Source organism: Rhinolophus ferrumequinum, chromosome 7 (assembly GCF_004115265.2).
Source record: "Rhinolophus ferrumequinum isolate MPI-CBG mRhiFer1 chromosome 7, mRhiFer1_v1.p, whole genome shotgun sequence".
NCBI classification, from domain to species: domain Eukaryota; kingdom Metazoa; phylum Chordata; class Mammalia; order Chiroptera; family Rhinolophidae; genus Rhinolophus; species Rhinolophus ferrumequinum.
The window spans coordinates 54,462,730-54,488,216 of NC_046290.1; the positions used below are offsets into that span (position 1 = coordinate 54,462,730).

Below are 25,487 nucleotides of genomic sequence, written 5' to 3' on the forward strand. Positions count from 1 at the left end.
ATGCTTATCTTATATGTTATCACAAAGCTATTTCCATATTGCCCATGGGGGACATATTGTTTGAATAAACCATCAGTCTCACTGCCACCACTTCTTTTCCATGTGGCAGCAGGTTGAGCTTATGACACAGTTCATCATTATTAACATATTTATGGGTGGGCATATGAATGACACTATGGGAATTTCACATAAATATGAAAGTGTGGTTCGTGCCTTTGAGGATGTTAAAATAAAATCAAATCAGAGGCAGTCACCATATGCAATGCTTAATCTGTAATATGGTGACCATTTGCTGGTGCCACTGTACTATATTTCCACAACATTACTGTTTTCAAATGATTCAATCAACTCCTGCCAAGATATGCAAAACAACTAAATGAGGAGCCTTTTCCAAAAATGTTTTCCTATTTCTGCTACCAAGTTCATCTAATAGAAATAACTCTTGGAGCAAGTGCCACTTGCCTACTGTGGAAAACACTTCATTTGGCATCAGTGTTGAAATATCCAGTATGAATTATAGCCACTAACTGCAACAAAATCAAGGAATCCTGTTTCCCCATTCAAAAATCAATAGAAAACATGCTACTTACACTAGGTGTTCTTTCTGAGTAAAGATAAGTGACAATACATTTTGTTCCAGGGTAGTTCAGATATTTCTCAACTAGCAACATGGTTTAATCCTACATTTACCAGCTCAGGTAAAAGGGTCCTTTGCATCTCAAAAGCTAGAGGCAATATTCTTCAAAAATAAATAACACACTAACACGATTGGTAATATTATTTAAACTAGCCTTTGGGAAGAGAGAGATAGATAGCATTGCCTTTCTGACAGTAAAAATTAATGTTTCTTTATCAAAAATCTTTCCTTAAAATCATATATTCAAACTGAAGTGCTAGATATATTAAAAGTTTAGGTTTATAAATAGAGACTATTTTCCATTCATAAAGTTATCTAAGTAGATATTTTTTAAAACCAATTTCTTCCACATGGTCAGACTTTCCTCCTTGCAATTCCAAATGTTTCTTTTTTTCTTATTTTTACATATTCAATCAGTTATTTTAAAAGCCGCATAGTTGAAAAATTTCTATTTAATAATTATTGTGCTATCACAACGAATTTTTACTATGTATACAAATGTCATGACTCTTTATTTGCCTTATTGAAAATATATATGTATAATTGCTTTTGTTTAGTAAAAGCATATTTGTGTATGTGCAAAAATTAGGTAAGCAATGAAACTCTACTGAACCATTCACATTAAAATACAGATAAGGGGGAACACGCTTGGATATATAGAAAGCCATATAATAAGATGGAATACTGAGAACTGTCAGAGATCCACTGAAGCTCAACTACAGAATCAACATTTAATTATCTTAAATTGTTTTCCTATTTTTTTTTTTTTTTGAATCCTAAGAAAATATCTTAAAAGTGGGAAGTACACAGACAACATTTTACCACAGACTTCCAGAGAGGCAGAAACAGGGTTTATGGAGAAGCCAAGTATTATGATTTGTTTTAAGCAATAGCTTAAGTTACATGGGTAAATACATATTATAGCTTGTGTTATTGCTTCCTACTGACTAGATCTCTTCATTATACACTGAGAATCATGTACTTAAAACACAATAGAAGTAACAGCAACAGCGTCTGATTAACAATGAGCAGTTCCATCCTGGAACACAAGACTTTAAATATGTAGAAGGTAAAGAAATGACTTTGGATTATTAGTATTCAAATAAAATTTCCATAACTAAAAGGAGCAGGAGAAATGCACACATTTTAATGATTTTAGATAGGCTAATTTTGCTGATATCAATGTATATATAGAAGCTATTGTAATTTCTGTCTTTTTCTGTATATGTAACTGTATTCTGTAACTGTCCTATACAAATAAACAAACAAACTAAAACAAATAAACAAAAAAATAAACTAAGCAGGTAGTTAAATAGTGGTGGGCATTCACATTCAGACAATTTGTGTATTCTTACAAATGTGTTTAATTACAACTGCTTCAAAAGTACCCAGATTTTCAAAAGTTTTATTTTAAGTTTGAAGACTAGACAAGGTCATACTGATTTTACAACATCCTACATGATTTGAGTATATATACAAAGAAAAAAAAACAACAACATTGGAATATTACACAGTTTGAAAGTTTGCAAAGGTTATTTGTGTCTTAGTTACTTTTGTACTTACTGACACATCAGACGCCAGCAGTATTATATTTCATAATTTGTTGACTAGCAAAGATACAATCATTAATACCCTAAGTCTTCAAAATTCACACCAATCCTTATGAAGTCATTCAGAAAGAGAAAGTCAACCCTAAAATTGGAATTAGTGACTATGATAAATGCTTTCAATAAGACAGATAAAATGGAGATATTTAAAATTTTAAATATCATAGGTTACAAAATCAGCATCTTATACTTAGTTATTCAATATGGTGAAGATTAGGTGATTCTTTTGTGTATTCTGCTTATGAGGTTTTACTTGTTTTAGTGTGAATTTAAAGAGAAGTTTGCTTCATTTTGATGTCACTGTTAATAGTGACACAAAAGCTACATACTACTCTGCAATAATTATTAACATTTCCATGTGTGGGAATCCCTTTATTGCCATGAATTTGGGGCACCGTAGGACAAATTCATCGTGCCATGTTGGTGAAGAGCATTTAGAGCAGAGAGAAAAATGCACATGCAAGAGAAATCTATTTCAATGTATTTCTAAAAGGTAACAAATATAATTTTCAGAAACTCCTTTTAAAAAATATTTGTTTAAAAAACTATCAATAGAATAACATTTAAATCATCATAAGAAGCCATGAATGATTTTGAAAAGCTAAATCATTACAAAGAATTACTCAAAAATTTAAAAACACTCTGTTAAGAATGAAGAATTGTGCATTAATCTATAAAGGAAAACAACTAGAAATTTGGTGGGATAGTAAGTCTTTAAAGAAGCAAGGGCTACTAGCTAAACAGTAAGTGTGTGTATACTTTTGGCCCTAAGTAATTATTTGAACATCACTTTAAAATTTAGCAAATTAAAAATACTTGAATTCCTAATTTTAAAGTTATCTCAAAAAGACAGTACTGAGGTTACGGCATTTTTTTTTTTTTTTTTGAAAGATGCTGAGAACTACCACCATTTCAGATGCTTTAAATCAACAATTTCATATTAAGGCCTGACATAGGAAGCACGTGGACATAGGACAAATACGTGTCCAGACAGTCCTAATTTTGCTCTTGTTAAAAATACCATTATGATTGACTTTCTCTTTAAATTCTTCACTGCAATTGAAGACCACTCCATATATACATCATTAAGGAATGCTAATAACACATAGACAGACAAGACAGTAACAGTCTAGTGGCTTTTGTTTTGCAGCGCAAATAATAAAAGAAAAAAAAAAAAACTTAGCAGTGTTGCACAGGACCTCAACATTTCGTATACATACCGTATTTTCTTTTCCAGGACGCTTAATTTAAAACTCCAATATTCTGTGTCTAAGCCTTATAAAATAAATAAGTGTAATGCTTATAATTAGATGTTGAGGACTTTTATGGAGGCAGTGTGAGCTTTGACTTGAGGAACATGTCAATGAGATCTCCATTATCAATAACAAATTGTTATGATGATTTCTTATTGTAGCAGGCCCTTTGAAGCAAAAGAATCAATTTTCATCTTGGAAATGGTTTACAAGTTTGTCATTAGTAAATACTTTTCTTCTTACAAATAACTCCACAAGGTGCTTTCCTGGGAAATCACTACCAGTTTCAAATCTTCAGGAAATTTTAGTTTCACAGGAAATGCAGAGATGAACAAAGAAATGGTGAGTATGCTTGGCCAAGCTATGCAGCTATGTGTTAATATCTGTTTGTTAAAAAATTTTAAATAGACAAACAAAGAATTTACTGTTCTATTATGTTATAGCAAAGATAGGCTATTAAATACCATCAAAATGAAGATTGAAATTTCGGTTTAAAGAAGCATAATACAATTTCGTTGTTGTTTATTTAGCAAAATGGTAGTACTGGGTTCTTTATAGAGGAAGTATTTGGAAATTATATAGTTATAGCTTCCTTCAAAAATATAATTGCAGATTTAATCTACTGATATTAATTATGATCAATCTACCGATTTTCAATCATGTTCCATATATATAAACAAACATGATACTTCTTTAAGGCAAATAATAGGGAAAAACTCAACTGGAAAAATATAAACAAATTCAGGCAATATACAATATAAAGAATATAAAATATGACAAAAAGGAAAGAAGATCACATAATCTCTGATTAAAAATAATAAAAGTAAAATGAGAATTATAATATCAATTAGTACCGCATGTTACAGATTCTTCTTCAAAATTCTATTAGAAGCGCGTTAGTGGTAGGCACAAGGAAACAATTAGGATAATGTAGTCACTACAGAAAAAAAAAACACCTTATTGCTAACATTGCAGTATTCCTTTTATGAGAATTGGTTGAGAATTGATTATAAAAGCTCTATCAACTCTTGCTTTATTTGATAACTATGAGATTTTTTTACTCTTGCTATTACAAGAGTGCTACTTTCTTTCCCTAACAAAGTTCAACCAGTGTGAATTATTCACAAAGCCAAGAGAAAAGTAATATACGGTTAATGTGATGCTGCTTAAGAAACTTCAATGATAAAAATAAAATTAAACCATTGGAAAGGCAGGCTTAGACCTCCTTAAAAAGACAGTTAGTGGCCTACCGTAATTTCAGCACTTTTTCATGAAAACCCCATTCAGTTTCCTACAGATCTTGCACAGTTCATTCCATGGCGATAGGGAGAAGGGAAATAGAGAGGGTTGTGGGGTGTGCGGTCTCCTCATTCCTCCTCTGTGCAGCCCAGCAGCTCTGACCGCAGCGTGATCCTCCCATACCAGGACCAAGGAACGATTCTTATGTGCCGTGCATAGATGGGCGGGTCGATGACGTTTTTTCTGTGGGTATCATTGTCAAAATTGCCCTGGAAAACCTAGTAAAGGAGAGCAAAGAATATAAATCATGTAGCTTTCTTCTTCTTGGGAATCATTTTTATTAGTTTCTTTGGAGCATTTTTCCCAAAGGTGAGATTGATCACTAATCATGTTATGTTTTTAAAAATAAATTGCAGCTTCCTTTTATTGATTGTGTTAAAATTGTCAATTAACGTTTCATTTAAAGAGTTAAATAAGATGGACATTTGTTGTCTATGGCAGGAATTCATAGTTCTATTATTTTTAGCTGCCTATTGGGCTTTTTTTGTTTTTAATGCAAGAGATATTTATTTTTGCTTTTGGCACAGACTGATGTTGGTTAGGCAGCTTGTTGAAGGTGCTCTCTTCTAAGAGGTGACTCAGAGATCCAGGATGCTTGCAAATTACAGCCATCTTCTGAAACATGTGGCCTCCACATTCATAAGGGACATAGGGAGAAAGCGTTGCTACATTGTGCGGGATGTTTCAAAGAGCGAGGTATGGAAGCAGCTTACATCATTTCTGGATACACTTCATTGACCTTGACCCCAGCCCAACTGAAAAGGAGGCTGGGAAATGGAGAGGAGCACACGGATATTTGGTGAGCATAACCCTCCCTATCACAGTGTCTTTTTGTTCATTTCTCACATACAGAACAAAATTAATCCATCTTCAAGAGAGACAATCTAATCAATGCTGTTTGTGAACTACATTTTTGTTTCTTTCTTTTTCTTTTTCTTTCTTTTTTTTTTTTTGGCTTCTCTATTAATTTCTGGATCCATACAATACTGCTGTGATCATTGTGGCTTATAATGCCCTGAGATATTGGCATGGCATGACTGTTCTCCGTCATTCTTCTTTTGTTTCAAATCTTTTTTGAGCATTTTTCTCCCAAGAGACCTTTATAATAACTTTGAGAAGTGCCTGCTTCAGAAGGGAAAAATCAAAACATTGAAATCTTGATAGGAATGTCATTAAATTATAAATTACTTTTGGAGAAATTCATGTATTTATAATCTTTAAAGATTTTACCATTTTTTTAACCTATAGATTCTGAACATTTACTATTAAAGTCATTTCTATTTTCAACTTTTTTTACATTTTTTGTTTTAGCTCAACTAGGATAGGAAAATCTCTTCAAGGTTTTCCCTTTTAACTTTGTTAGGCATCTTATAATTGGAAAATAACTGTTTTATTGCTTGAAATCAAAACATGACTAGGTGGCCAAAGGGATACTTGAAAATAAAATTCCCAAGAAGGGAAAAAAAATCCTCCATCATCATCTGACAGAATATTTAACACTTATCTTGGAACTTTCTCATATTAAAGAGAATGTTTTTAAAAATGGCCTTCAAGAATAAGTTGGTTCAGTCCCACAAAAGGTTCCATAGAAAGAAAACAAAATAAAATAAAGATATTCTTCTTTAAAGCATTAGGCAGCATGGCACTGATTAATAGATGCAACAGACAAAATGGGCTAATCTTTTTGCTGGTTTCATGGAAAGATTTTGAGGGCAAAAACAAAGTGCCATTCCCATTTGGTGGGGGAACGATTTTTCAACTTGACACAAAATATATCTCAAAGGCTATTTTTGAATAAATATTTGCTGAAGAAACGAATACTGAACTAGGCCAAGTCTAGAATTCATCATCCTGGCATATCTGAATCCACATTCATTTAATAAGAATTTTATCCTCAGCAATGCTCTTGCTTGATTGGCCAAGAAGGAACAAATTCTGGATTGAAATGTTACTAAATAACAGTGTCTCTGTTAGCAAAAGCTAGCATGAAGAGGACATACCACACAAACACTCACCAAAAGCGTGAGAGAGCTTGTCATTGCAACAGCAGAAAATAGGAGAGTACATTCAATGGTTTCTAACATTCTCTCTGACATGATATTGAATTCAAATGCTTCACTGAGACTGTGGTGTTACAATTTAATATAGAATCTAAAATCCAATTTCATAGCTCTGCTAGAGAACTTAATGTATATCTTTGGAATAATAGAGCTTAAATTCATTAACTTTCATCCCAAGATCTATGACAGTCCAACATATACCACTTGTAGGGAAGGAAATACAGGAAGGAATAATTTTCAAGTCACTGGTCTTCAGCACGTTTCCATAAGGAACTGTCAACCCACAAAGCAGTGGCTGAGTTATTAGTTATCTGTTTATAATGGAGAATACATATAGAGAAACTACATCAGCTTTGAAATTGCATAAAGCTAGGACATTTCTTATTTAATGTGTACAAGTCACAAATATTTGAATACTCATTAAAAAATTAAAAATAGGGTGATTAAAAAAAACAAAATTGTCCATTGAAAAACAGCCAAAATCTACATTCGAATGACCCAAACCACAATCTAAAAGGACTGATAAAAGTATTTTTTTATCTTCAGAGGTCTCTCAGCACAGAACACAAAGCACACATTTGCAAATTCAAGCATGACATCTTGTACTTGCTGTGCAAACATGTGGCACATATGCTGTTTTCTTGTCTCTAGCACTAGGAAGATCCTGCTTAAGAATGCCATTTCAATATTTTACCTGGCAAAGGAATGCAAACTCAGTATTTTTAGTTAACTTTACAATATTTGTAAGAATTCTAGAAGAGTGCTTTCACATACACACTTAAGAGATTTAAGCACCTTGACTGAAATCAAAGTCTGAAAGGGCTGATGGCGAATATTGAATCTCCAGGTAGAAGGGGAAGCATTATATGTGAGAAAGAAACTTTGATTTAGAAGTTTTTAAAAAGAGTATGCATTAATTTCAGTTTCAGGAGACTTAATTAGCTGATGACAGGTTTGCTGATGTACTCAAACATGATAATGCTTAGAGGTCTTTCAGGCTTTGCCCAACATACAGGGCCTTGAGAAAAGGCACTCACGGTACTTTGGTGAGGTTTCCACAATTACAACCTAGGAGAAGATATGAGAAAATGCAGCTGCATCAACATGGCTGAGATCTTGGATTTTGTTTTCTAAAGCCAACTCCTCTGTGATACTAGTTGAAATTAAAATCAGATTCAAGTGATAATTCAAATCTCAAGACAACGAGACTATCAGATAAAACAAAACAATGTTCCTTCATACTTAAAATCTTTTGTAAGATGAGACTTGTCATGGTTCAAGAAAATGGTCTATTCAGACCAGAGTGGATGCCACCGATTGGAGACACCAAGGATCATGGAAAAAGGCAATATTATCCTTCATGACACAGTCGGAGAGTCGGGCAAATCTTAGCTTCTCATGTACTATGACTCTGCCTTTCACAAATATTGAGAAACCTTTTGGGGAATTTTGCATATACTACTTAACTAGCAAGTCATCTGGTTCATGAAGATGTAATTCTTTCTATTTGTCTTACACTTAACTCATTAAAAGTTTTAAAGTGATTCCCATTGTTTTAACCTTTTGGAATTTATGTTCGCGTCATCCAAACAGCGAGTAGTTTTAAGTATGTTTATAGCGTCCCCGAGCTCTGCAAGGCTAATGTAACGAGTCAGTACTTCAGCAAGGTCTCAAGTGAGCCTCTCAGGTCATCCCTATGGTCTTCTGGCCACCGCTTCTAGATTTCATTATTCCTCTTCTAATATGTGGAGACTAGAACCATATGTGGGATTCCAGATATTGTGGAAATAAAAAGGTTGAATAAAGCTTTCTCAGGTTTTTCTCTATCGTCAAACATATTGTTTGCTTTATTGACTACACCTGTACACTAATCTGAAGTCTTTAAGAGATAAAGGACAAAGATAAAAATCCATTTCTCTGGGGCAGCATGTGTGTGTGGGGGGGTGGGGGTGTGGGGGATAAAGAGGTGGAGGGGTGGGGAGTTGGTGACTGCAAAAACTAAGAATTATGTACTTAGCATATATAATTTCAATTATTTATCCTCTCCTCCAGAGTGCTTATAAAGAAATTAGATAAGAACCATTTTTCTAGCTCTGATTCCTGAGAAGGCCTCTTTTTATCTGATTATACACATACACTAGAAGAATCTGAGATTGGAAGTGAAGGCATAGACCTGCTAGCGTCAACTTCCTTTGCTGACATTTCTGACATGGAACTTTCACCCTATCCATGGTAAGCCTCAATATAATAGGGCAGGTATGTATTTAGACACTTTTAAAGTCTGCCTTTTTATTAGGCTGAAATATGTCTCTTTCTTAGTTCCACCTATTTATTCGGCTGTTTTTTTTTCTCTAGCTATCAAAGAAAAAGGCATTTTTTACATATTTAACAATAACTAACACAAAACTTTCAAACACAAATTCAATGCTAGGCTAAACATTCATGGATCCTTAAAAAAATTCCTCAGGTAAGATGATTTTCAAAGTTATGATCTTGATTACGTTCCATTGGCTACCTTCTAGTTTAACTGTGACACGAATCAAGTATTTGTTTGGATATAGTATGTAGTTATTACCTGAATGGCTCAAAAGAGTACACCTTTGCTGTGGATGCAATACTTCTATCAATACAGTCTAAGATTTAAAACTATTATATTACATTTTGGGTCATAATTGGTTAACTTATGGTCAAATAAACTCTGAACTTTTTCATAAAATTTCCCTTAATCCACGCTTTTCCCAATATTTTGCTTATAAAATGGATTTATAGATGTAGAAAATTATATTTATCCCAATTTCATTTCATTTTATTGAATTCATGGCATTTTAAAAATAGCAATTCCTAGTTATGATCTAAAATTACAATCTATTTAAAAACTAGTGGAAATTTAGTGGACATAGGATTTAAGTATCTATTTCATAAAGTAATCATTTATATATTACATGCATATAAAATCTGATTTTTGTGGGTGATCTAAAGGACTTATACTTACTAGTTTATGGTTCGGCATTTTTGTATACTTAGCATCAACGTTACTTGAAGCTTTTTGGACTGTCAAATATTTCAGAGTTATAACTTGAATCAATGCTTTAAGTGATTTAAAGCCTTATGAAAATTGTCACAGAATTAGTATGTACAAATGATGTTAAATGTAATATTTATCTATTTGAATAGGGTTTGTAAGAAATCAGTTATTTCTGATTCTATGACTAGATTATGAATATATTTTAGGCTAATCTGCAATTTAATTTATATCCTATTTTGCTCTATTGTGAAGCTTGTCAAAAATCACAACTTTTCATTAAAAAAGTACAATGAAAATTATTGCCTTACAATGCATAGGAAATTGTCTTTTAAAAAGTTTCAGCTGGTTGTATAAATCTACATACATCACATTTAAAAATTCTTACTGGCAGTTTTGCATGTGCGAAACTTCTGTTAGTGACTGGATATAAAAAACTTGAAACGAAAGTTTGATTCTTTTAGCTGATATAGACTCTAGCTATTATTCAGTGAATTCAATTTTCTAGGAAAATTTACCAGCATCCTGAAACTATTTCATGATTGAATGGCTGGTATATCATTCTTGATGGTTTTCTCTACAATCAATTCCACTAACTGAAAGAAACTCTGTAACAAAATTAGTCTAAATACAAGTACATTCTTTTAGATGTAATAAGGAAAAAAAGAAACCAGTTTCCAGGTAAATTCTAATATTCTAGTAAACTTTCCTTAGAAAATAGTGCATATCGAGAATCACATTCTAAGAGGTACATCCAAAGAAACAAACAAATAAAAAAAAAACAAACGAAAAACCCCAATGCTTTGTTGGAGATAGTAGAGTGTGCTAACAAGAGTCTACATTGATCATCAGTCTGCAAAAATTGGGGTAGGCATCACTATAGGACATCCTAACAATGCTGCAGCAAAAATCCTGAGCGGTAGAGGAACAGGGAGCTGTCACAGTGTCTTCCAACTCCCAGTATCTTGAGCAGAAACATTGCCCTCCAAAAGTGCTGATGAAGTAAGGCCATTGCCAACCAAAACAATTTGTTAGCAGGTGAACATTTCTGCAGGATGTGTCAAATCTAGTCTGCAGATAGTCTGGTGTCTGCAGATACATGTCAATCCAGTGAGCATTGTACAGTTCATACAACCTTATGTAATGTGAGTGTACAGTAAAAGACTCACCTTACCCAAAGGGAAGTCTGACCTTTGCCCTCAGCTCCTGGGAGATATTATCTAATCCCGTGGAAAGCCCTGTATAATAAGAGTGTCTTTGTTCATGTAGGGGGCCTTGGGTCACATCAGATAGTCTAGGCTAACAAGATGATTTATGGTGGAGGCTTTGGGCCAGCTTGACTACTGGAGGGGCTGGAGACTAAGGTCAGCCATGCAGGTGGTCAACCACGTCTACATGACTGAGCTTCAATAAAATCTCTGAGCATCAAGGCTGAGGTGAGTTTCCCAGGTTAACAATATTTCTTGTGCATTGTCTCACATCATTGCTGAGACAGGTAGCACTGTCCAAGACTCCCCTGAGAGAGAACAATAGAAAATTCATGCCTGGAACTCTTCTGGACTCTGCCGCACACCCCTGTTCTCTTGGCTAATTTTTACTTCAATCCTTTCACTGTCATTAACTGCAACTGTGAGTACAACAGTTTTAAATGAGTTCTGCGAATCCTTCTAGTGGGTTATCAAACCTGAGGGGGTCTTAGGAACCTCTGCACTGGTAATTGGTTTCAGAAACGTGTGTGGATTTGGGAACTCCCGAACTTTGTAACAAGCAATTGATGTTGAAGGATTAGAGGTTTCACAGAAGACATTCTGATATTTGTAGCATTGATTAGTCTGAAAAGGGACCTCGACTATCTGAAAGAATCGTGTCCAAAACTTCCTCAATATCAAGTGCCAGGACTGTGACAAAAATTAACTTAATATTTTCTGATTCTTTGAATAAATCCTGACCTGACAACCTATTGAAATTTATTTATTGTAGCCCTAGAGTACACTTTCTAAATCCTCTACTTTTAGTTTCTATTGTTTTACTTGCTCTTATTTTCTGTAAATATTTATTTTCATGGACATAAATTTAATAAATATATCAAACCACTAGTATTACTTGTTCTGTTTCATATTTTAGTAACAAAACAATTCAATGTCTTTATTCTTCTGTATTTCTTTAATATCATTTCTGCAAAGGCTTATACATTCTTTGGGGAATATTACTTTGGCCATCTACTGAGGATTAATTTGAAAGCCCCTGAGAAACTGCAGCAGTCAGGTTTTCTGAAAGCTGTAGAGCATGGTGACATAAATAAATAATGCTGCACCATATTTCATATTGGATGCCAATTTTTCTCTGTGTTTCTTTCAAAGTGTTGTTTTGTTTCATAAGGCCTTTTGAAAATCTGGACTTTGGTTGCTTCAGAAGTTTCTTTCTTCCCAAGCTCCCTCAATGAAATTATATGAGGCTTTCAAATCGCCTATCCAAAGATTTAACTTCAAAGATCCAATTATTGAACATTTTTGTTTGATGGGAACAGACAAAATAAAAACATGGGGACAAGTACCATGTCTTTCTTCCACCAGTGCATGAATCATTTTCAGCCATTAAAATGAATATATGGATTCTCTGAGAAAATGATTTCCACTCCCATTGTTGGTCTCAGGAGATTTCATGTGGCTCTGAAGTTGGCTCTCTTTTGTAATTATGTAAAAAACTCAGTCTTTGGCTTCAGGCAAAGCTACATTTCACTGAACTGATCTGGCTTTGCTTCATGCTCTGAGTGTATATAAATCTCTCATTATATCCCAAAAAATTGTTTACTAAACCGCAAATTTGATGTTCACTTAGAATTCCTGCTGTACTATTTTGTACTCTACGGTTCTTTCTGTTAGACTTTTTTTTCCTCTTCAAAGTGCATCAATGGGAGATTCTAATAATAATTGGCTAAAAGTGCAAATATGTTCTATTTTTTTCTCTGTAACTTGGAGATAAAGGGTCATTTATTACTTTTCGAATAGTCACATGTTCTCTGTCATTTTCCTGTAATTGATGTGCAGGTGGTTGGCTAATACGCAGTTCTTGATTGGGAAAGAAAGTTATGATGTCTTTCTAAAATTCATTCTTTCCTCGGAACTCTGGAGATTGGAATATTGGGAAGGAGGAGGGAATGGCACACCTTTGGGAGTATTTTTGAGAATGTTTAACTTCTGGCTTATCATAGAAGGGCTCAACTGACCCAAAGAGACAGAGATAAAACTCTCCACCGTCATATCAACTTCTCTATCATTGGCTATACTTGTGATTTCCCAGTCCACTGGAAGTAGGACAAGTTGAGCTAAGGTTTTATAAAGATCCAACCCAGCTAGAGGAGAGGGGAAAGGGACTGGGACAGAGTAGTCTCTTCCACTGTGGTTTTCTGGCATAACTTCAGCACCAAGTAGCTGGAGACCTGGCAGCTTATTAGAAAGAGCCAGAAGAGCCTCACTGAGAAATTCACATGACTTTTGTGATTAGGTCTTCACCCTGGAAAACAACCCAGAGAAAAATCAAAGCAAACGACTTTAACTCTGTTGAATGTTATCTTCCATTTCCCGAACTCGCTGGCATTTAGGTGCTCAGTCTAAAAGTCTGTAGGACACACCACCATCTTTAACTTACGATGTAAGTCTCCTTAAGAAACAAGACTATCCTAGGACATATGTCACACAGGGTGACGGCCTATAAAGATCTATGAAACATAAAATAGGCCACTCTAAACGGTGGCTATGTATTAAACTATCTGCTTTCTAGCACTCAGATTTTGACGGTGATAAGAAATATTCCTACAGAAAAAAATAGAACTGGAAGATCATTTGATTTTCAAAGATATCTCCAGGAGGTATTACCAGGAATAGTCAGAGATTATGACCATCTCGTGTTTTCTTTTTAGTCTAACACCAGAAATGCAGAAATGCCTTTCCTGTTTTCTATAAAAGTACAGAGCAGCCTTCCTTTCTATGGATGATCTGAGTGATCATCTCTCAGAATTTCCTAAATCACACCAGGCATTTTATATATCATCAGAGCAATCTACATACAGGCTGATTCTACCCCTTCGTAGTAGATATCTAAATGCTGCGGCAGGAGAGAAATCAGTGTCTGATAATTCCCACCCGACATTAGGAACCTTTGTGTCACTCCATGTCTCTTTGAAGAGTTTCATCTTGTCTTGGTCAGAAATGACTCAGTACAGGGACATATGTATGAGCAAAGCAGTGATTTAAGCGTTCAACCATGTGTCTATGCCAAACTGGTGCTGAGGGGAAAAGAGGGTTAGGAAGTAACAGAAAATAATCCTGGACATGAATGGTGAGGTGGCAAAGAGGAACTCAGCTGAAACAGAGCGTGCGTGTGTGTGTGCGTGTGTACGTGTGTTTATTTGTGTGCCTATGTGTTTGCCTAGGTATAGAAGGAAGGCATTCTCATTTATCCTCTCCCCTTTTGTGTATTCTCAGGAGACCACTTGGTTCAGCTGGAAGATCTGGAAGTTCTTAAATGGAAACAGAGATGTGCGATATAAGATATGGGATATACCTATACAAAAATTTTATTCATTGTTTACCTGAAATTCAAATTTAACAGGGTATCCTGTATTTTATTTGTTAAATCTGGCAACTTTAAGTGAAGAGCATAGGCCCCGAACTGAGCAGGTAAAAACTCTGCTTTAGCCTGAGCTGAATCACAAATTTTGTCTCAATGAGTTGATGGTATATTGACTGTTACAACGTACTTGTTATCAGGAGGGAAACGACAACTTTGTTATTACTTACAGATATTGGTGAACTACTGAAAAGAAGAAATGAAAGTGCAATTTTGCTATGTAAAAGTAACATTATTCTCACTCTTATGAAAAATACCTTCCTTTACTTATTATTAACTATTTAACATTTCATTTATCTGTACAAAATTAATTTTGTTTCTTGCTTTATTGGAAAGCAGGAAATTAATTCCTGTGTTCAGTCTTCTGCAGTTTGGTCATCTGTTCACAGCTGCAGAAATATAGGGAGGAGTGTCCTTTTATGCAGGACATTCAGTGGATTCATCTTTTACTTTATAAATTTATCTTTTAATCGTTTTTTTGTCTCAACTTACACCAGAAGCTTCATCATATTGAGAAATGTGTTGCCTTTTTAATAGGAGCTCCAAGGGACTTAATACAAATGTGTGTCTCAAGAGTGCTCCATACATGTTAATATTAATACATTTTTTCTTTGAGATCCAACAAAGGAAGTACATAAGAATTACTGCCCAATAGATCATTTTAGGGGGTTTGACAGATTCAGAAACCCTGTTATCGTTTCTCACAAACATGGAACTATGACAGGTATCCTTTATTCTTTTACAGACTTAAACTATGAAAAAGTAGAAAAAGACTGAAATATTAATTCATTTTGAAAGTGTTAAAGACTTAATTTCTCAACATCTTGCAGCTGGTGATGTGACGGTGGATAGTAAAACTAGCATGTGTACCATGTAAAACGGATATCCTTGAGGGTTTTTTTACTTTCAAAATATGCTAAACTGTCAAAATATTGGTAGTTTGGTAATGATTTAGAAATAAACTGAGTTCATATGTTTTGCTGTATTCCAGCCAATGGTTAATGCATAGTTTCAACAACCAATACAATGATATGGTTTCTGTCTTAGTCTGATCAAGTACGCATTTTCATAGTAAGAATGATGACTCTCAGATTCACATTAAATAGGACTCTGTAATTTTTCTACTAAAAATGTATATATTTTTAAATTTACGCTGAGCTCTTTGTCAAGTTCATTATTGTCATTTAGTGAATAATAACACACTTAAATTTTAAACAATTTATTAAAGCTTGATAGCTTTGACCATTCTACTGGGGAACGATTACCAATCTATATTTTTTAAGTGTTAAAAGTTTTAATCAGTTCATAGGGTCATAGTTGGGCTAATTTTTGATAGTCCTTCACAGTAGTAATTAATGTAAGTATGCTCCAAACAAAAACTGAGTAATTATTTTCCATTGAGGAATACTGTCATCTTACAATTGTGTCTAATGACAGGTAAGTCAATCATAAAATCATAAATCAATCATAAATTTATTCATTTCGAATGACTGATGGCTGATTAGGAAGACAAACATTAGCCAAAGTTAAGTTTTTCAGCATTTGAGCATTGGGAAATAAGGCTATAAAGTATGTGATAATAAAAAGTATTTTGAAATTTATGAACATTTTACTTTAGTAACACTGTTATGTAACCCATTCCTTGTGTTTTTCACACATATCTTTTTTCATTCATGCAAAATATCTGTTAACTAGTAAAACAATATGTTTTCACATTTTAGATAGTTTATCAAATTTTCTGAAAATAAAAAAGTTGTGGGTTTTTGGAATATAAGATAATTTACACAAAGAATAAACACATATTCATTCCTTATTATTGTATTTCCCTGCATTATTTTCTCTTTTCTCCTTAAACTTATTGAAAATGAAGTTTCTTAGCATCTGTGCTGGGATGTTACTGTCACTAAATATGAGTCACAGCAGCCAGGAGATGTTTTCCCCCCTCCTGTCTCTAATCTAGCCTCAAACTGTTGAGTTTTATGGATTTTGTGCTTGATATTTACTTGTTTTTTCTACTACCATGTTTTCCCAAAACAAGACCTAGCCAGACAATCAACTCTAATGAGTCTTTTGGAGCAAAAATTAATATAAGACCCGGTCTTATATAATGTAATATAAGACCGAGTCTTATTTTACTATAATATAAGACTGGGTCTTATATAATAATATAATATAATATAATAAATACAATATAATATAATATAATATAATATAATATAATATAATATAATATAATATAATATAATAAATATAATAAATATAATAAATATAATATAATATAATATGATATAATACCGGGCCTTATATTATTTTTGCTCCAAAAGATGCATTAGAGTGGATTGTCTAGCTAGGTCTTATTTTCGGGGAAACACAGTACCTGGTGGTATATTCTTAGACAAGCACTCTGATTTTGTTTTCTGATTTAAATAAAGAAGATTTAAAAATCCAAATACCATCTAATATAAAGACTTCATTAGACAAAATTAACCCTATATTTTACATTGCCAATTTTTAATATTACCTAATGTAAAATAACATACAAAGAATGTTCTTTGAAACTTCAAAATCGATCCTTGAAGAAAGACAACTAGCTTTCTATTGCTGTCTACAAAAAAACCCGAATGTCTTCTTAAAATTAATGAGCTCCTTAAGATACAAGGAGCTCTGATTGGCTTCTGATTGTTCCTGTGGCTAGTCTGTCACTCTAGGTTGTCTCTTATTTATAGCATGTAGCTAGCTACCTGATTCTCCAATTATAATTATTTAAAATATTAACCCTCTCCTTGCTCATCTCCATTCTATAAGCTCATTTCCTGCTCTTCTCTTCCTTTCCTGCTCTTCCTTCTTTACCCTAGGTTCCGGAGCAAACATCTTTGGGTAGGCAGGACACTGCTCATATTAGATGTGGACATAGAATACAGTCCTGTTTATTCGCATTTGAACTTGCATGTAGTCTTCTGCCTTGCTTCTGACCCCAATCCCTTACTTCACAACTGATTCTGATAAGAGTCTCCATTATGTTGTTCTTTGTGCATCTTAACAACTGCTATCACACTACTCACTACTCACTGGTGACGATATGCTGCTTTCCAAATCTTTATTTGTTCAATGTAGTTCAACCTTCTTAGTACACTAGGCAGATTTAGAACTGCAGACAACTGTCACTTTGGTGTATCAGTTCTTCACTGGGCTATTTCCTGAGATGTGGCCTTCTTGCTCAGAGGCCTGGGCAAAATTTACAAGGATCTCAATCTTTTTTTGGCAAGAGCAAGAATTATAAACACTAGATAAGGAATTACAGAATTTCCTTGAGTTATTAGTTGGTATACTATATAGATTATAGAAATAACTGAACTTCTTTATTTTTTATATTTTCACTAAATATTTTGTCTCTGCATGTTATTAGAACTCCATTCAGTCTTGATGAACCTATTAGCCCCTAAGACGGCACCATTTTTCAATCCCTAATTCCATGTAGTTTTTATTGCATTAAAAGTAGAATCATGATATTAACTATTATCTCTGTCTACTCCTGAGTAGGGCTCTTTAATATCATTTAAAATTGAAAACGGTGAGCTCATCACTGAACTTTACATTATGCCAAAGTAGAAACATTCTCAGGTGGTATCCTGAGATCGAAAATCCAATCAAACCAACATTTATGTGAATATAGGCAATTTTGTATTCTTTTCACCAACCATATACTAGTCAGTTCCCATACTATTGAATTACAGAAAGAAAGAAAGCAGATAAAATTCTCAATAACAGTGATATCAGATGATGTTTATTTAATTAAACAAGACTATCCTTATTTTTAGACAATTCTGAAACTATATTTTAAGTTTCCAGTTAAATCACTCACCAAATACCTAAGTAAGTACTCTGCTGTAGCTACATATGAATTTCTACCATGTAAGGGCACAACTCACTTGCTATTTTTCATTTTTTTTTGTTTTTCTTGTTTTTAAACCAATTAGTTCTTGGAAATTACTTTCAGAAAAGCATCTTCCTTTCTTTCCCTCCCCGACTTACTTGAAAACAGTAACAACACTCTAAGTGGATGAAACTAACGGTCTCCATGCAAGATGGAGACAATCTGTTCTTGATCCCACTGCTCAGACACATGTGGCTGCTCCACCTTGAAAGACTAATTCACCCCCTTTCATTTTTCATCTGCTACCACCCTCCTCCTACTATCCTCCTCACTGATTGCCACTGAGGAATCCATTTATTTAGCTCCAAAGGGATTCTTCTGATTTTAAATTTCTGACCCTGCTCCAATTTCAAAAGAACAGCATGGCTATTGACTACTGGGCTGACATCTCATTCAGTATGCCTCACTGATGAGCTGGACCTTCTAGGCTTTAAATATTCAAATTTAATTTCAGCTAATGGAGAGTGTCAGCTTCAGTAGGAATGACAGGATGCCCTGTGGGATCTGTAATTACTGTGGAATTTGAATATATCCTCCAATACAGATTATGGAGGCTTTATTAATGAGGATTGTTATGTTGCTTCTCTTTTTCACATCAATGTTGAGAAAAGAAAGGAAGTAGAGAATACCAGGAACTCATTTTTCTATTGGAGAGTCATGGACTTTTATGAAAAGAGCATGAGCTATGTGCTACTTCTTTCCTAGAGTTGTGATCAGATAGTACACTTGGTAGGTTATATTTTGATTCTTCAAAATAAGCTGATGCATAAATTTATTCTGCCTTTCTTGAGCTACTCATTAGATTGGGAGTTCTTGGAGCCACTATGTCATATTGGGATATTCCTCCTATACATCTGGCATAGAGTAGACAATACTGTTTAATGAACACACGATTGAATAAATATAAATGTCATATTCTTCTGGAAAGTTTTCCACCTAATCTGTGTTCTTCACTACTTAAAGCTATTATTTAAATTTAAAATTTGTTTGAAGATAATATGTGTTTATCTTCTGGTGTTCATAAGAGAACTGGCAAGCTTATTAAAATCTAAACTTTCTTTGGAAACATCGATTCATATCGACTTCCATTGACAAATTAGAGGCCAACCAAAGTCCTAAATAATAACAAAATAAATTCCATTCTTACAAAAATACAAAACTACATTTAGTTTCAAAACCTTAATTTTGGTTTTGGTGTCAGTCATCTTTCCCACACTTGTTTATTATTCAAATTAGGGGGGCCTCTGTAAATATTTATGGCTCCAGCTCTCCCCAGAGTCTGAGGCAGAGCCCAGAAATCTATATTTCTTAACAAGCTCCTGCATGAGTGTTACGATCAGACAATTTTGGTAACCACTGAATTACAGAGTTCACCAAGGTGTTGCAGGATACTTCTCGATGAATACGTGTCATTCATCTTTAAAGACAAATTTTCATTTGAAACAGGATTTTGTATTTTCTTTTATAGAAAAGTAAAGTTGCAATTTTTTTGACTTCTGTTTTAAAAAATCTGGATAATTTTTCAGTGAGGGAGACAAAATAGAATATTACCAGCTTCTTCTTTTTTTTCCCAAAGAAGACAGCTCCCATGTTGTGAATTCAGGTTTATTTAAACACCATGACTTTATGACTAATATATTAGATGAAAAGTCCATTTTAATATCTAATTTTTCCATCTAAATGCTCTTCCTGAAATTTATTATTGTTTTACCTTGGGTTATAACCTTAAAAATTAAATACCGAAAGTGTCTGTCAAGTTTTGTAATTTTCCTGTTAACTGCAGTAAAAAACAGCTCCAAAGCTATAAAACAAATGTCACTTTCATGAGAGCAAAGGAACATTTGACTTTCAAATAAAAAATATACCTGAATCCATGTTGTAGAGAAATGTAAAAGTTAGTTAAATGTTAGAAAATATAGACTAGAAAGGGAAAAAATAAGAATGTCTCACTGTAAGGAGACAGTATCATCACATGCTCAATTATGAAAGATTTAATGTGGAATTTTGTCAAAAAACAGAACACTAAAGTAAAAATTCTTATGAAAGCTCTGGGAAGGTAGTGAAAAACTGACATCTCAATGAAGAGAACAAGGTATCTATTTTTCTTCAATTCACTTTCGGTGTGCAAGTACACACACACATATACATATACATATACATTCATGTGTATATATTTAGATTCTCCTATGTTTATATATATATAATTTTTCCTTGGCATTGCTTCCTTAAGGCTTAGTCAATTTTGGCTAATGGAAAACAGAAAGGGTATTCATACATTTTTAGGATTTCATTTACAGCACTTAGAGTAAACCTAAAATATCACTATTATTTTGTTATTGTTTTGCTGAAGTAATCTTGTTTCCAATTTTATATCAGATTCCACACCTACACCCCCAAAATCTATTAGAGCAAGCAGTCAATAAAAACAGAAAGGCACAGCAAAGGAATTAGAAAACCTTGTAAATATTTCCTTTTGAAATGTGCACATATATAAAACATTTCATAAGCACATGTTTTGCCCTGAAATATTCAATTAACTTATTAAATTTATTTGGATGAAAGTTTGTAGTTGATTTTGCACTCGTAAATACTGAAGACATTTTTCCCTTATGGAAAGTAACCATGGAAAAAAAGACACAAATAGTATTAAGAATCAATAGGAGATGTCTTGTTCAACTTTAGAAAAATTAATTGCTAAGTTGTTGAGAGCCTCTCTAAAGAAGAAGAGCACATCTATAAAGGATATATGAAATTATAGGTAAAATGTCTAGTAATAATAGCAATGATAACAACAAAGCACAATAATTATTTGTCCAAAAATATATATATGTACAAATAATTATTGTGCTTTGCTGTTATCATATATATATATGAAACGTATACCAGGGGTGCCCCCAAAATGAATATGCATTTTAAGAAAAAAAAACTGTTAAAATTGTAATATACAATATATACTGATAACAAAAGATGAATACAAGTCACATTTGACTTCTGCAATTACAAAAGATGCTCAAAGTGGTTACCATCAGCGTCCAGACACTTCGGATTATGGAACACACTTGAACAGTGTTGACCATTTCTTAAAATGTGTATACATTTTTTTGGCACCCCCGGTATATAAATGACTATATTCCCAAGCGTTCAAAGAAATTATGCAATATATTTTCTCATTTATTTTATGATATTCCCCTCTCTGTAGGAATGGAGATGTTTGTACACTGCAGTTTCTTCTTCTATATAAAGTATTTCTTTATTATCATAGTAATTGCTGCATTCTTATGTACACTTTATTGGTGTTAGTTATTTCAGTAATATATAGCAAACTTATCTAAGGCTTTTCTTCATTATACCAGATTATATTGTAAAAAGTATATTATAAAAATATCATATTATATTAAAAAAACTGGCTAAATTTGATTTTAAAACTACCACTTATATTCGCTGAGTTTAGCCAAATTGTCATGTTTATAATATTAAAATGGTTTAATTTCTCAGAAATTTTTACATTGGATAGATAGATGACACTCTGATTTATAGTGTAACATGAAATTTCTGGCTTATATCCTTTCCACTGAATGTGTCAAGTTATACTCATAATTTTCCAACTAGCCTAGTGGGAGCATATTTGTTTCTTTACAATAAGACTTATTTTGGGAATGTCAAAATCACAATCATGTGCTATGATAAATGTGGCTCCTAGCACATGGATTTATAGCTATAACCTGTTTTGCTTGTGCTGATGAAGGTAAGCTTCCGGGCTCCACATTAATTTGAAGGTAGACTTGATAAGTTCAAAATGTATGCTACAACTCCAAAGCAATCTTTAAAATAACAACAAAAAGTTATAGCAAATAAATCAACGAAAGAAACAAAATGGAATCATTTAAAATTCAATTAATCCAAAAGAAGGCAAAAATATAGAAAAAAATGGAAGAATAGATATGACAAATAGAAAATAAAGAGCCAGATGATAGATTTAAACCCTAATTACATCAATACTCACATCAAATATAAATACTCCAGTTAAAAAGTAGAGATAGTTGGATTGGAAAAAAGGAAACCCAATTATATGCTGCATAGAAGAAATGCATTTCAAATATAAAGTGAAAGGATGGAAAAGTATATACATCAACGTAGTACTAAAAGAAAGCTCGAGAGCCACTATTAATACAGGGAAAGTAGATTTCAGAGCAAAACATATTACCAGAGATAAAGTCTTTTTCTAATGATAAAGGAGTTATTTGATCAAGAGGACATTACAACCCTAATTGTGCATGCATCTTTTGACAGAGCTTCAAAATACATCAAACAAACACTGATATAACAGCAAGAGAAGTAGAGAAATCCTCAGAATAGTTGAGATTTCTACATTGTTCTCTTCATAATTGATAGTACAAGCAGATTGAAAATCAGTAAAGATACAGAAAACCTGAACAACACTATCAAGTAACTTGGCCAACTTGGCACAAAACTTTTACATACATTTCAGACTAAGATAATGGAATAAAATGCATTAACATGCAAATTTCCATCCTATTAATTCAGGGAAATTTTTCAAATTATTCACATATAATCATTAAATCACATGCTTAATGTAAACTGAGACAAAGGAGTATTTCACCAGTACAATGGTTTAACCATATTTTTCTTTATACCTCTTCTCTAAATCAACCTAAATAAGGATTTCGTTATTATAAATGTGCTTTTCCATGGATATTACACATGGATAAAGGATGAAAATACTTATCTGTTTTAAAATTAACTTCAAGAGATGTATAATTTATGAAGTTTAAAAATCTTCATCTTACAGAACATATTTACATTCTCTATGCAACAGAATGCTTACTGTAAAAGGTGAAAGACAGAAACTGAAATAGTTATTTGCAATAAATGATGGCAGATAATTGTCTACAGCTCAAAAATAAGTTTGAAGACAATTTTACAAAATACTCAATATTCATTAAGTCTAAGATGCCATTGATTATAAAACATGGCATTATGTTATGTTCTTCTAGAAAATAATAAGTGCTCCCAATTAAATTGTGACATTGTAAGATACACCAATTTCTGAGATAGTAAAATGTAAAACGTGTGTATGTTCTGAGATGTTAAATGAATATATTGAGATGCCAAATGGATGTGCTGTAAGATGTTAAAAAGTAAGTAATTGTAGCTTTTATAATTTAACCCTATGACCATGTCTCCTCTAAAACAAATTTTGTGTGAACTGAATTCAGACTGTGTTGACTCATTGAAATAGCCACTGCAGGCTTAGAATTTCTAGGACAGTTTATAAATTTTGCCTTGAACACTTGAAGAAAAAAATATATTCCCAACTCTCTTTTGGTCAATAATACAATAACAGTAAGGGAATAAAAGGGCTACATAAAATGGAAAAAAATCATTAACTCAGAAATATTTAATGTGTATGAAAGTGTTATATTTTTATGCAAATCCTTGAACAAAGAAATTTAGTTTCTATTGAGGTCTACAGAAAGCTAGGATTCTTTGAAAAAAGACTCTAAGCAATGAATTAATTTCAATTTTTTTAGTCCAGCTAAGGCCATATTTTAACATTTGATCCAATTAATTATTGATATTATCCCTGGGCACTTCCATTATCCAGGGTCCCACTGAAATTCAGACCAGTAGATACTGAGAAAAGATGTTTGAAGTGGTAGAAACTTTTAGAAAAACAATTAGTAATTTCATGGAGTAGAACTATATGGTGAATTGATATATATCTATTATTATAATATTAAAACTGATTATATAGGTCAAAAAAATCAAACAAATCTCTAAATTACAACACAATCAAGGAAAAGCAGAGAAACATCCTATATTTAAATTTTGACAAACTGAAAGTCAAAACTTGTCTATTTCTAAATTTCCTAATTGTCAAAATAATCAAGGAGGTACAAAAAGTTTAAAAATCTTTTAGTTAAACTTTGAATTATTTTTCCCCAAAGAACATTTTTTCTAATACCAGTAATGCATTTTAATAATAACAATAATAGTATCAAGTGCTGAAACAATAACTATTTGTATGTACTTTATCATAAATTATCCAAGTTTCCATTAGGTATATAAAACAAGCTCAATCTTATTTAGTTGGATCTTAGGTAATGGATAATATGGAAAATGTTATAATAAAGCAATTTGTTTTTCCATAGGTTGTACCATTACATTCTTTGACTAAAAACTCCTATAGAATGATGCTCTTTAAAGTTTTTTACTTAACAAATTTTTCAACGCATGTACCTGTTATTTTCAATATAAATGTATAAATAGTTCATTGAATCAAACTTGGATCCAATGTAATCCTTTATCTCTGCATGTTATAAACCACCTGGATGACTTACCTTATCTTTTCTTTGTTTTTCGTCCTGGTATACAGTCCAGTGTTCTCCATCATTGCTATAAGCTAGTTTGTAGGAGCCTACGAACTGTACGTGACCAAAATCTTTAGCGCCTTGTGTAATGATGCCAGTCACTTTGGTAGGGACCAGAAGATCTACCTAAAAAAAGGAAAAGACATACTTTAAATGCCACAATAGAGTCCATTATGAATTTGCAAGTCTCTTGAACTCAGGAGATTAAGAATTCTGTATTCTAAAGCCAAAAACTCATTGATTATTTGTATTTTGAAACTAATGACTGAGTCGATTATTCGCTTGTAATTTTATTTTGCCACTGGGTGAACTTAGTGTAACACTTGAACAGCCATTTCGACCATTTTAAAATAAAATGATGGTCATTTCGGTCTATCAGACAATTTTATATTAATGAGATTCACCTAGCTGTGCAGTTTTGTGTAACTGAGATAGTACAGCACTGGTAAGGCTGACCTTCTTGAGACTCATCATTATTTCCCAGAGCTTGTATTATAATTCAATTTGCTGACATTACTGGTCAATTCAATAAGAATAAAGTTATAGCTGTGTCTACATCAAAAACAAAAATGATGTTAGATGTTTCATAATTAAATATTAAATAAAAAGTCAAGCTTGTTTTCATGAATTTTAATCAGTTCAGCAACATATAAC

The 25,487-nt window shown here is 33.0% G+C and overlaps 1 protein-coding gene across 1 annotated transcript in view; it reads right to left on the reverse strand.

The window, feature by feature from the left end:
- Positions 1 to 2,014: 2,014 nt before the first annotated feature.
- Positions 2,015 to 25,487, reverse strand: part of EDIL3 (EGF like repeats and discoidin domains 3) — a 381,023-nt gene continuing 357,550 nt past the window's right edge. The window contains exons 10-11 of the mRNA XM_033111163.1: positions 24,804 to 24,959; positions 2,015 to 5,014 (exon numbers count right to left, since the gene is read on the reverse strand). Coding sequence (XP_032967054.1) covers positions 4,865 to 5,014; positions 24,804 to 24,959 — 306 coding nt within the window. The 3' untranslated portion in view covers positions 2,015 to 4,864. The remainder of the gene's footprint in view (positions 5,015 to 24,803; positions 24,960 to 25,487) is intronic.